The sequence below is a fragment of the Carcharodon carcharias genome (assembly GCF_017639515.1).
Source record: "Carcharodon carcharias isolate sCarCar2 chromosome 33 unlocalized genomic scaffold, sCarCar2.pri SUPER_33_unloc_1, whole genome shotgun sequence".
In the NCBI taxonomy this organism is placed as follows: domain Eukaryota; kingdom Metazoa; phylum Chordata; class Chondrichthyes; order Lamniformes; family Lamnidae; genus Carcharodon; species Carcharodon carcharias.
In genome coordinates this window covers 3,804,349-3,817,873 of record NW_024470690.1, presented here as the reverse complement: position 1 = coordinate 3,817,873, position 13,525 = coordinate 3,804,349, and the positions used below count along the sequence as shown (strand labels likewise).

The window sequence follows — 13,525 nt, the reverse complement described above, 5'->3', positions numbered from 1 at the left end:
GTCTCCGCCATGCGAGGTTGTGTATGTTGCCCCCTGACAACATCATCTGAGAACAGTTTTCATATGTACGCTGACGATAGCTGGCTCTCCCCCCGCTTCATTTCTCTTGGCCCCACCTCCATTTCTGAATTATCCCACTCATCCTCTCTTGGATGGGCATAAATTTCCTCCAAATAAATACCGGTGAGACTGTCTTTGGTCCCCGGTAACTAACTCCACTCCCTAGATACTGACTCCATAACTCTCCCTGGCAACTCTCTCGAAGCTGAACCAGGCTGTTCACAATCATGGCGTTATACCTGACCCTGAACTGAGCTTCCTAACCACACACCCGCAACCATCACTGAGGCCTCCTATTCCCAACTTCATCGCTTCACCCGCCTTCAACCCTGCGTCAGCTCATTTGCTGTGAAAGCATCATCCATACCTTTGTTATCGACAGACTTAACTATTCCAGTGCACTCCTGGCTGGTCTGCTACATTGCTCTGCAATATCGAGACCTTTCCAAACTCTGCTGCCCTCGTCCTAACTCACAGCAAGTCCCATTCCCCTATCTACGTTGGCTCCCAGTCAAACAATGTCTCGCTTTCAAACTTATAATACTTGGTTTCAAATCTCTTCAGGGCTTCACCATCCATTCCCCTCTCCCTACCACACTAATCTCCCTTAGCTCCAAAACACCAAACAAATTCTGGCCTCTCCTGCCTCCCAATTTCCATTGCTGCATCATTGGTGGCTGTGCCTGGGCCCCAAGCCCTGGAATTCCCCCCACAAACCTCTCCGCCTCTCTCTCCTCCTCCTTTAGGAAACTCCTTAAAGCCTACTTCTTTGACTGAGCCTTTGGCCATGTGGCTCAGTGTCTAATTTTACATACATTAGGTGATACACCTCAGGGTTACTGATTATATTTAGATGAAAGATGTTCTTGTTGGTGTGTGCACGTGTCAGAGAATGTATACATGTGTGCGTTTGAGACCAAGTGTTACGGATGTTTGTACGTATCATAGGATACACAGCACAGAAACAGGCCATTCAGCCCATCTGCTCTGTGCTGGTGTTTACGCTCCACACGAGCCTCATCCCACCCCCTCTTCACCTTCCCCTATCAGCCTATCCTTCTATTCCTTTCTCCCTCATGTGTTTATCCAGCTTCCCCCTTAAATGTATCGATACTATTCACCTCGACCACTCCCTGTGGGAGCGAGTTCCACATTCTCCCCACTCTCTGGGTAAAGGAGTTTCTCCTGAATTCCCCATTGGGTTTATTCATCTTCATGACATGTTTATGGCCCCTAGTTCTGGTCCCTTCCACAAACGAAAACACCTTCTCTACGCCTACCCTATGGAACTCCTTGATAAGTTTAAAGATCCCGTACACCAGGGGATATATGAACTTTAAAAGGTGCCATACCTGATGCTGCGGCCTGAACCTGGAAAGGGGCTTGATTGGCCGGTGGGAAGTTTCCGACGTTAGCCGAACCTCCGCCACTGAATGCACTGAAGCCTGGGAAACCCGGGTGCGCAGTCTGTTGAGCTGGAAGAGAAACGGAACTGTCGTTACTGCAGGACATCTTCACAAAGGTCTCACAAGTAACATTTCTAGCTGTAAAATAACCTCGAACCTTTGTCTGCTAAATGAAGTGGAAGAGTCTGAAATCACATTCGCGTTATATTTGACACTTATCCCTATGTACGTGGGGAGTTCATCACGTGTGAGGATGGTTAGTTCGAATCTCTCCAGTGAGAACCACGTCTTGGAGTGAAATGGTTTTCCAAACATCACCTATCGAATCCCTTTATCATTTAAAGGATCTCGTTAGGTCACCCATCTAAATGCAAGGGAATATACACATAGCTTATGCAACTTGTCCACTTAATTTAACCCTTTTAACCCGCATGTCATTCTGGTGAATCTGTGCTCCGAGGCCAATATGTCCTTCCTGAACACTGTTACTCTGAGAGAAAAAAATCGGACAGGATTCTCACTCTCAATTTTCATCAGCAACATGAAGGAGGGTGTTGTCGATGGTTCTATTAAGCAACACTTACTCAGCAACACACTGACACTCAGTTTGGGGCCACTCAGCTCCTGACCTCATTACAGGCTCAGTCAAAATATGGACAAAAGAGCTGAACTCTCGAGGTAAGGTGAGAGTGACTGCCCTTGACATCAAGGCAGCATTTGACTGAGTGTGACATCAAGGAGCCCTGGCAAAACTGGGGTCAATGGGAATCAGGGGGAAATCTCTCTGCTGGTTGGAGTCATACCTAGCACAAAGGAAGATGGTTGTGGTTGTTGGAGGTCAGTCATCTCAGCTCCAGGACATCACTGCTGGAGTTCCTTAGGTTAGTGTCCTAGGCCCAACCATCTTCAGCTGCTTCATCAATGACCTTCCTTCCAACATCAGGTCAGAAGCGGGGATGTTCGCTGATTATTCCACAATGTTCAGCACCATTCACGACTCCTCAGATACTGAAGCAGTCCATGGCCAAATGCAGCAAGACTTAGACAATATCCAGGCATGGGCTGACAAGTGGCAAGTAACACTCACGCCACACAAGTGTCAGGCAGTGACCATCTCCAACAAGAGAGAATCCAACCATCGTCCCTTGACGTTCCATGGCATTACCATGGAATCCCCGACTATCAACATCCTGGGGGTTACCACTGACCAGAAGCGAACTGGACAGCCAAATAAATACCGTGGCTACAGGAGCAGGTCAGAGACTAGAAATCCTGTGGCGAGTAACTCACCCCCTAACTCCCCAAAGCCTGTCCACCATCTACAAGGCACAAGTCAGGAGTGTGATGCAATGCTCCCCACTTGCCTGGATTTGTGCAGCTCCCACAACATTTAAGGAGCTCAACACCATTAAGAAAAAAGCAGCCCACTTGATTGGCAGCCTGTCCAACACCTTAAATATTCACTTTCCCCACCACCAACGCACAGTAGCAGCAGTGTGTGTACCATCTACAAGAGGCAGGGCAGCAACTCACCAAGGCTCCTTTGACAGCACATTCCATCTCTACGACCTAGAAGGACAAGGGCAGCAGATACATGGGAACACCACCACCTGGAAGTTCCCCTTCAAGGCACCTACCATCCTTCATTATTGCTGGGTCAAAATCTGGAACTCCCTCCCTAACAGCACTGTGGGTGTACCTACACCACATGGACTGCAGCGGCTCAAGAAGGCAGCTCACCACCACCTTCTCAAGGGGCAATTAGGGATGAGCAATAAATGCTGGCCCAGCCAGTGACCCCCACATCCCATAAAAGAGTAGGTGACCCCTTCTGGAATCTGGTGAGCACTAGCAAGTCATTCGACCATGGGAGGAATGTCAGTGCTCAGCCTGACCTTGTCTATATCTGACACTCGCTCCTTGTGTTTGTGTGCGGGACAACAACATTTTCAGGTTCAAGCGCAATCGTCACTTCATGGTACAGCAGACCTGCATTGCCCGGACTGATGCACCCAGCACCATTCAGAGGGGAAACTGCTGGTGGTAAGAACTGCTGGGGGAGGGGGGGGGGCCAGTAGGGTGGGGAGAGGGAAATTGTTTTCCTGCTTCAGTTCAACATACAAAATCTTACCTCCAAAGCCAGGAAAGGCCCCAAAGGCCTGTGTGGTAGCATGCTGGGGCGCTGGGGTAGCGAAAGGATCACCTCCAATGTCCGCCAGGAGATCCAGCTGTGACTTCTTTGCCGGCTGCTGACTCTGTTGCTGCATCGGTGCCTGGCTGGCAACCTAGGTGGAGTGGGCGGGGGGGGGTTAGAGAGAGAAGAAAAGGGGAGGTGAAACTCAGAACTTTGTGGCCTACAAACCGGAACTCCATCCCCAGTGTCCTGGGGCCACAACGGAAAATCACAGAAACCGCTAACCTGGTCATCGTCACACTGCAGTTTGAGAGATATTGCTGGGTGTGGATTGGCTGCCACATTTCCTACAATCCAACAGTGACCACACTTCATTGGTTATAAAGCACTTTGGGATATCCACAGGTTGTGAAAGGTGCTATAGAAATGCAAGTTCTTTTTTTCAATGGGAACAACCACCTGTATTTATATAGTGCCTTTAACACAGTAAAGCATACCAAGGATCATGTCGAACACATCCGGGTGAAGAAATCTGGATTTTCCATTTGAATGTTCAGGTCCCTTTTACCCTGCAACCTGGGTTCAAATTAGCCTGCTGGCTGTAAGGGGCCTGCACCGAGTCTTACAGGCTCAGCTTAGCTCTGGGAACACAGGGTAGGAACAACAATCTCGCTGAAAGAAATAAGGAGTGGGCTTGCATTTATATAGCACCCTTCACGCCCTCCGGACACCCTCATTCGCTTCACAGCCAATGAGGTGCTTTTTTTGAGACGTAATCACTGTTATAAGGTGCAGCTAGTTTATGCACAGCAAGATCCCACAAACAACAAGAAAAATGGCCAGATCGTCTGATTGTTTAAGCAATGTTGACTGAGGTTAAGTATTGGCCCTGAGAAACTGGGTAAGAACATCCCGAATTCTTCCAATAACGGCCATGGAACCTTTCTGTCCACCCAAGAGGACAGGCGGGGGCTGGAGGTTAACATCTCGTCCGAAAGATGGTACCACAGACATAGAAACTAGGAGCAGGAGCAGGAGGAGGCCATTCGGCCCTTCGAGCCTGCTCCGCCATTCAATATGATCATGGCTGATCATACAACTCAATAGCCTGCTCCCGCTTTCTTCCCATATCCTTTGATCCCTTTCGCCCCAAGAGCTTTATCTAACTCAACAGACAGACAGTGCGGCGCTCCCTCAGTACTGCACTGGGAATGGCGAACCTGGGTTTTGTGGGATCATTGGCAAGGCCACAGGATACTTAGTACGGAATAGGAAACTTATCAAGCTGCTGCAATGGGAGGGGTGAAGGCATTTGGCAGAAATGGGAGCTGAGGCAGAGAAGAGGGAGGAACAATCGGCAACTTAGCCTTGCTGCACTCGTCCTTGCAATGCCTGACGCCAATACTGGCTGATCACAATGGAATGCTCTCTGCCCAGCTTCGCTGAACTCCTTAACGTTAAGAAATTTAAACAGGAATTTAACATTTCTTTTATAAGATAACGTGATGATTAATAAGGTCTCCATTCCCTGTCCAGGGACAGCAAACAATTTCATTAGCTTCAGTTCAAGGCCCCTTGGGCTGCCAGTATCTGTGCTCCGAGCTTCTGCAAATGCTTCTCATTTCAACAGAAAGGGCTGGAGTTATATGCAGGAGCCATCAGCAGCTGAAGAGAGAAAGGCACATTAATGTTTGAAAAGGCCCACTATCAGGAGAATTCTTTTTTCACACAGCGAGTTGTGGCGATCTGGAAGGCGCTGCCTGAAAGGGCGTTGGAAGCAGATGCAATAGGAACTTTCAAAAGGAGAAAAGGAATATTTTCAGGGCTGTGGGAAAAGAGCAGGGGGGAGTGGGAGGAATAGGACAGCTCTTTGAAAGTGCCGACACAGGTACAACAGACCGAATGGCCTCTTTCTGTGCCGGAAGGTCCTAAGTAATGAGACCTGTGAATTACAGAGAAGGAAAGATCAAGATAGTCTGGTAATATGGGCTGAAAAGCCTGAAATGAAGTAACTGGTGAATTTTAGGTTGCATACCATGTCTATAGTTATGTCTGTTGTGGTATGAGAATAAGGCATAAGATATATGAAGTCAAACTGGCCACTGTTGAGCTTGCTAGCTTAATCTTTGTGGGAACACAAGGGTTAAGTGAGTGAAAAATAGTAATGGTTAATTCACTTGTGCAGAAATACAGTGTGAAATATCTTGTGTCCTGTTCATGCTGCATTCTTAAGGCAGGACCCAGGCAATAATTTGACTGAAAGCCTGTCATTATATGAGGTCAGGTACGGGTTTGGCCTTATGGTAGACATTCCAATGGTACAATTATCAAAACGTTGGCAGGATGAACGTCATGAAGGGAATCTCGAGACTCCTTCTCATCTCATAGGTTATCACTGTGGTCTGGGGAGCGTGGATCCTTGAAACAGGATAAAGGTACACCTGATGATGCTTATCGAACATGTGGAATGCTAGGCCTCTTTGGGAGTCTTGTAACAGTCAAAAAGGGCATTTTGAAACAGTTCACAGGGACTCTTGCCAATGAGGGGTGACATCACTTTGACCACTAATAGAGCCAGCCATCCAGGAATTAACCAATACCTGACTGCCACATGTTCTGAACAGACGTACAGAGGGGTATAAGAAAGGTTTACCTTCCTTTGTTGCTCACTGTACAGCCAGACATTGACATCTTTTCCCCTGGATGCCTGATCAGTGCTCTAGAAACTAGAATGGGCCAACTGGGCTGGAGGCTGTGAGTATCGTTCAGGGGACAGGTAACCCTTTAATCTCATGGTTGGGTTAAAATGGAGGAGAGGGGAAGTGTGGGTTTTTTCCTATGGTTAAGTTAAGCACAGAATGCCTGGGTGGAAGAGACCAGCTTTTCTGTGGGTCAAAGGAAAGTGATTGAAGGGCAAGGATGTGGGCTGTGTGGATGATTCAGCTCCATGGTTATCATCCAGACAACTGGGTGTGTAAATCTCTGATCTCATAGTTTAGGGAACGAGGGGCCAGTTGTCCTGTGGATTGGGACGATTCAGCTTCAGTGGGGTGTTTATAAAATGGGGACACAACTGAACTGAAAGAGGTCAGTTTGTAAGTTTTGATGGGTCCTGCATGATGTTATTTGCCTGTTCATCAGCTATCAGTGTGCTACTCACACCCCTGTGATTTCAGGACATTAAAAAAAAATTTATCCAAGAATTTTATAATCGGATACCTTTGCCTGCGTTATTATTCTATTCAAGTCTGAATCCTCATGACAATTCATGTGTTACACATTGACTGAGTGTTCTGGGGTTTCACTGCTCAACGACAGGTCAAGAATGCTCAGCATCAATCTCTCCCTCCCTGTCAGCCATGGTTCAGTGCGCAGCATTCTCACCTCTGAGTCAGAAGGTTGTGGGTTCAAGATTAGGAAGGATGCCAGAGCCACGGTACCAGAATGGGACCAAAGATGAGGAACTGCAGTTAACGTGGAGAGAGACTGGAGAAGCTGGGATTGTTCTCCTTGGAGCAGAGAAGGTTAAGGGAACATTTATCAGAGAGATTCATGAAGGGTTTCAATACAGCAAGGAGGGAGAAGCTGTTTCACTGACAAGTGGGCCAGTAACCAGGGGGACCAGTTTTAAAATAATTAGCAAAAGAGACAGAGGGAAAATGAGGGCATTCATAAAAAGAGATTATTTCACACAATGAGGTGTGATTTGGAATGCACGACCTGGGTGGATGATGCAGATCCCATGGGAACTTTCAAAAGGCAATTAGAGGGGTAACTTGAAGAGGGCTAGCTTTCGGGGTTATGGGGGCAAAAGCTGGGGAGCGGGACTAACTGGGCAGTTCTTTCAAAGAGCTGCCACAGGCATGAAGGGCTGAATGGCCTCCTCCTGTGGTGTACAGCTCAACATCTGCTGAAATCTGCACTCTCTCCACAAGGTGCAGGAGGAGCAGCTGTATAATACCAGCATTGTCTGTTCAAGAGTCAGTTTGTCCCCATTTAAGCAGCCCCCGCTGCAAGTCAGGAGGTCCCACTTCTGCACTCGAGCACATAACTGAGGCTGATACTTCAGTGCAGTGCTGCACTTCCAGCTTCTCACGTGAGACTTTAAACTGAGGTCTCTTCTGCTTACTTAGTAGGATATTCAAAGGAATTCCACAGCACGGCAGGATAGCTCATCCGACATCCTAGAAAGTAATTAGCCCTTGAAGAATGTGGACACTGCTAGCCCAGTGCAGACAACCATAGAGCAAGTCATGTAGATAAGAGCAGGAGGTTAAGGAAAGGCATTCTTGCCTTGGAGGAAGTGCAACAAAGGATCACTTGAATAATTTCGTAGACCCTGTCTCCACCATACTCTCAGACAGTGCATTCCAGACCCTAACCACTCGATTGACCCTGTCTCCACCATACTCTCAGAGAGTGCATTCCAGATCCTAACCGCTCGATTGGCCCTGTCTCCACCACACTCTCTGACAGTGCATTCCAGATCCTAACCACTCAATTGACCCTGTCTCCACCACACTCTCAGACAGTGCATTCCAGATCCTAACCACTCGATTGACCCTGTCTCCACCACACTCTCAGACAGTGCATTCCAGATCCTAACCACTCGATTGACCCTGTCTCCACCACACTCTCAGACAGTGCATTCCATATCCTAACCACTCGACTGACCCTGTCTCCCCCACGCTCTCTGACAGTGCATTCCAGATCCTAACCACTCGATTGACCCTGTCTCCACCACACTCTCAGACAGTGCATTCCAGATCCTAACCACTCGATTGACCCTGTCTCCGCCACACTCTCAGACAGTACATTCCAGATCCTAACCACTCGACTGACCCTGTCTCCCCCACACTCTCGGACAGTGCATCCCAGATCCTAACCACTCAGTTGACCCTGTCTCCACCACACTCTCAGACAGTGCATTCCAGATCCTAACCACTCGACTGACCCTGTCTCCACCACACTCTCTGACATGGCATTCCAGATCGCAACCACTCGATTGACCCTGTCTCCACCACAGTCTCAGACAGTGCATTCCAGACCCTAACCACTTGATTGACCCTGTCTCCACCACACTCTCAGACAGTGCATTCCAGATCCTAACCACTCGATTGACCCTGTCTCCCCCACACTCTCATGCATTGCATTCCAGACCCTAACCACTCGATTGACCTTGTTTCCACCACACTCTCAGACAGTGCATTCCTGGTCCTAACCACTCGATTGACCCTGTCTCCACTACACTCTCAGGCATTGCATTCCAGACCCTAACCACTCGATTGACCCTGTCTCCACCTCACTCTCAGACAGTGCATTCCAGACCCTAACTACTCGATTGACCCTGTCTCCACCAACTCTCAGACAGTGCATTCCAGACCCTAACCACTCGATTGATCCTGTCTCCACCACACTCTCAGACAGTGCATTCCAGATCCTAATCACTCGGTGTGTGAAAATGTTTCTCCTCATGTCGTCATTGTTTCTTTTGCCAATCACCTGGGCTCTGTGCCCTCATCTCAATCCTTCCGCCAATGGGAACAGTTTCTCCCTATCTACTCTGTCCAGCCACCTCATGATTTTGAATTCCTCTATCAAATCTCCTCTTAACCTTCTCTTCTCCAAGGAAAACAGCCGCTACCTCTCCAATCTACCTATGTAGCTGAAGTTCCTCATCCCTGGAACCATTCTTACGAATCTTTCTTCCGAAATGCAGTGCCCAGAACTGGGTGCAAGCATCCAGCGGAGGCAGGACCAGTGTTTTAGACAGGTTTATCATAACGGCTTTGCTTTTGTACTCAGTGTCCCTTCCTATAATCCCAGAATCCCATACACTTTACTAACCGGTTTGTGCATATATATATTACAGTCCTACATCCCAGGGATGTCTCAGGTAAGAGACTAAAAGCGTAGGTTCTGGAAGCAGGGGTTGGGAGGGTTTGAGCTCGTGGAGCGGCTGCAGTTGGACCCAAAACAGAGGGCGAGGGAATGGGATGGAAGGACTGTCCCATTCGGGTAGACGTGCCTGCATTCTCTGGAGTTTACAGGTGATGTTGTTGAATTGTATAAAATTCTGAGTGGGCTTGACAGGGCCGATGCTGAGAGACTGCTTTCCCCCTGGCTGGAGGGTCTAGAAAAAGGGAGGGTCACAGTCTCAGGGTAAGGAATCGGCCATTTAGGACTGAGGTGGTGAGAAATTTCTTCACTCAGGGGGTGGTGAATCTTTGGAATTCACTGCCCCGAGAGCTGTGGATAGTCAAATCGATGAGTATATTCAAAAGTGAAACTGATCAATTTTTGTGCACTATCAAGGGCAGCTGAAGCTTTTAAGACTGAGATCAACAGATATTTGCTACATAAAGGTTTGTGGGGTTAAGACAGAAAGGCGGGTAAATGGGATGAGTAAAGGTACAAATCAGCAACGATCTAATTGAATTGGAAATGGGACACGAGAGGTTGCTCCTATGAACCTGATATTGATCAGACCCACGCAGCAGGCTGGGCAGTGGGGAGCAACATTTAATTCCCTTTTGGGTAGGTAGGGAACAAGCGCGATGCTACGAATAGGCAGTCAAAACTGTGGGTGAGAGTTTGGTATGGACTTCGTACCCTGATTGCTGCAAGGTCTGGTGCCACAGTGGGTTGTTAAGGCAAGAGATGGAACTTGCATATCCATCACATCTTTCACCATCTCAGGATACCCAAAAGCTCTTCACAGTTACTGTTAGGAATCACACCCAATTTGCACACAGGAAGATCCTACAAAGGGCAATGAGATCATGGCCAGAGTTGGTTGAGGGATAAGTATTGCTCTAGGACACTGAGCAGAAAGCTCACTGCTTTTCTTCCCATAGTGGCCTTGGTATCTTTACGTCCACCTGAGAGGGTGGACGGGGCCTTAGTTTAACGTCTCATCTGAATTACAGCACCTCCAACAGTGCAGCACTCCCGCCTAACTGGAGTATCAGCCTGGGTTATGGCCACCTAACTGGAGTATCAGCCTGGGTTATGGCCACCTAACTGGAGTATCAGCCTGGGTTATGTCCACCTAACTGGAGTATCAGCCTGGGTTATGTCCACCTAACTGGAGTATCAGCCTGGGTTATGGCCACCTAACAAGTATCAGCCTGGGTTATGTCCACCTAACTGGAGTATCAGCCTGGGTTATGTCCACCTAACTGGAGTATCAGCCTGGGTTATGTCCACCTAACTGGAGTATCAGCCTGGGTTATGTCCACCTAACTGGAGTATCAGCCTGGGTTATGTCCACCTAACTGGAGTATCAGCCTGGGTTATGGCCACCTAACTGGAGTATCAGCCTGGGTTATGTCCACCAAACTGGAGTATCAGCCTGGGTTATGGCCACCTAACTGGAGTATCAGCCTGGGTTATGTCTACCTAACTGGAGTATCAGCCTGGGTTATGTCTACCTAACTGGAGTATCAGCCTGGGTTATGTCTACCTAACTGGAGTATCAGCCTGGGTTATGGCCTCAGTCTCTGGGTTGGGATTGAATCCCTGGCTTTCTGGCTCAGAGGTGAGATTGCCACCCACTGAGCTCACCAGCGTACACATTAAGCTGGTTGTTTCTGCCCACATTCTCTCAATTCCTGTGCTACTGAGTCATACAGTGCAGGAAAGACCACATTCAATCCCCAGTGCCTGCTGAGTCAGCTGACCTAGCACTAGGCATTCACATCAATGCCACAGAGGCCAACTGTCGTGACTCTATCTACTATCCCAAATGAGGACAGGACTGGGATGGGCTGTGATGCCCTTTACAGTCATATAACTAGCAGATATAAAGCTTACGCATTAAGAACAGCCACTTAGACAAGGACTGCCAGAGAACGACAAACCATTCTCCAGTGCTGTCAGTGTATTCCGGGAGAACAGGGGGCAGCTTTTTAAAATTCTCAGCCTTGCTTTCACATCCCTCCCTGACCTCGCTCCCCTCCCTATCTCTGTAATCTCTTCCAGTCCCACAAGCCTCTCAGATCTCTGTGCTCCTCCAATTCCGGCCACTTGATTTCCATCATTGGCTTCAGCAGCCTGGGGCCCTAAGCTTCCCTCCCCAAACCTCTCCGCCTCTCTCTCATCCTTCAATACACCCCTTGGGGCCTATGTTTGACCAAGCTTATGGTCACTTGTCCCTAATATCCCCTTACGTGGCTTGGTGCTAAATTTTATTTGATGAGCGCTCCTGTGAAGCACCTTGGGATGTTTTACTATGTTAAAGGCGTTATAAGGAATTCAAGTTGCTGCTTGTTGCTCTTTAGCTGAGAAACGTGCAATATTCCCACCCCCCCCGGTACCTGGCTGGCACTTTTTGTGACGTTGAGGGCTGGAGTCGATTCTCCCATGAGGGTCTTCAGCGGTTTGACATCTGGTGTGCTGCTCCTGCTGCTAAGGGAAGTGGAAGCAGATGTGGCTGCAGACACCTTTACCCGTTCTGGAGGAACATACCTGTAAGCAAAGACCGAGTTTAGCAAGGACGATGATGCAATCTGCTCTCGAAACTGCAACATATTACCCTCGCTACATGTTATCCCATTTCACTTACAGCACAGAGCATTCACTCAGTAACTCCAAACTCTCATATTGATTTTTGATATATGACAGGTTGGTACATGCAACAGAGCTCATGCAGAGTGTGCCGATTCTGTAAACGTCACACTTCAGGTGCCACAAATACACTGCGCCTTCTGGTTCACAATACCGCCGGAAATCGAGTGCAGAAGTCATCAGATTGTGATACAACTGAGTGGCTGGCTTGGCCATTTCAGAGGGGCGTTTAAGAGTTAGCCACATTGCTGTGGGTCTGGAGTCACATGTAGGCCAGACTGGGTAAGGTTGGCAGATTTCCTTCCCTAAAGGATGTTAGTGAGCCAGACTGGCTTTTTTTTTAAAATAACAATCGACAATGGTTTCATAGTCATCATTAGATTTAACTTTTGAATTCAAATGCCATCATCTGCTGTAGCAGGATTCAAACCCTTGCCTCCAGAGCATTACCCTGGGTCTCTGGGTTACGAGTCCAGTAACAATGCCACTATGCCACTCCCGAACAGCACTGTGGGTGCACCTACACCATGGTTCAAGAAGGCAGCTCACCAGCATCTTCTCAAGGGCAATAAGGAATGGGCAATAAATGCTGGCCCAGCCAGCTATGCCCACATCCCATGAACAAAATTGTCAGATCTGCAGCCAAACCTTCCTCTAATGAAGGCAGCATTTAAAGAAATCAAATATTTGCATTTATATAGCGCTTTCCACAACCATGGGGCGTTGCAAGGTGCCTTACAGCCAATGTACATCTTTTTTGAAGTGTCATTACTGTAGTAGGAAACTCGGCAGCCAATTCACGCACAGCAGGATCCCACAAACAGCCATGTTATAATGACCTGATAATCTGTCACTTGTGAGGGTGATTGAGGGATAAATATTGGCCAACTCAAACAAAACCAGAAAATGCTGCAAGAGCTCAGCAGGTCTGGCAGCATCTGGGGAAATAGAAACAGAGTCAGCATTTCGAGTCGAATATGACTCTTCTTCAGTTCTGAGGTTAACTCTTCTTCTCTCTCCCCAGATGCTGCCAGAACTGCTGAGTTTTTCCAGCACTTTCTGTTTTTATTTCAGATTTCCAGCATCCACAGTATTTTGCTTTTTATTAAACCAAGGATAACTCCCCTACTCTTCTTCGAAATAGTGCCGTGGGATCTTTCTCGTTCTCCCCAAGGAGGCAAATGGGGCCTCAGTTTAAAATTTCATCCAGAAGACAGCACCTCCGACAATGCCGGACTCCCTCAGCACTGCACCGGAGTGTCAGCCTTGACCTTTGGGCTCAAGCCCTGGACTGAGAACCGAATCCGGAATCTTGTGGTTCAAGAGATGGGTGCTACCCACTGAGCCATGACTGACC

The 13,525-nt window shown here is 48.2% G+C and overlaps 1 protein-coding gene across 3 annotated transcripts in view; it reads right to left on the bottom strand.

The window, feature by feature from the left end:
* The window catches only part of LOC121274142 (arf-GAP domain and FG repeat-containing protein 1-like), a 109,743-nt gene that overhangs the window by 40,056 nt on the left and 56,162 nt on the right, over positions 1 to 13,525 (bottom strand). For all 3 annotated transcript variants that reach the window (XM_041181317.1, XM_041181316.1, XM_041181318.1), the window contains exons 4-6: positions 11,919 to 12,069; positions 3,598 to 3,751; positions 1,413 to 1,535 (exon numbers count right to left, since the gene is read on the bottom strand). In XM_041181317.1, the coding sequence (XP_041037251.1) occupies positions 1,413 to 1,535; positions 3,598 to 3,751; positions 11,919 to 12,069 (428 nt within the window). The remainder of the gene's footprint in view (positions 1 to 1,412; positions 1,536 to 3,597; positions 3,752 to 11,918; positions 12,070 to 13,525) is intronic.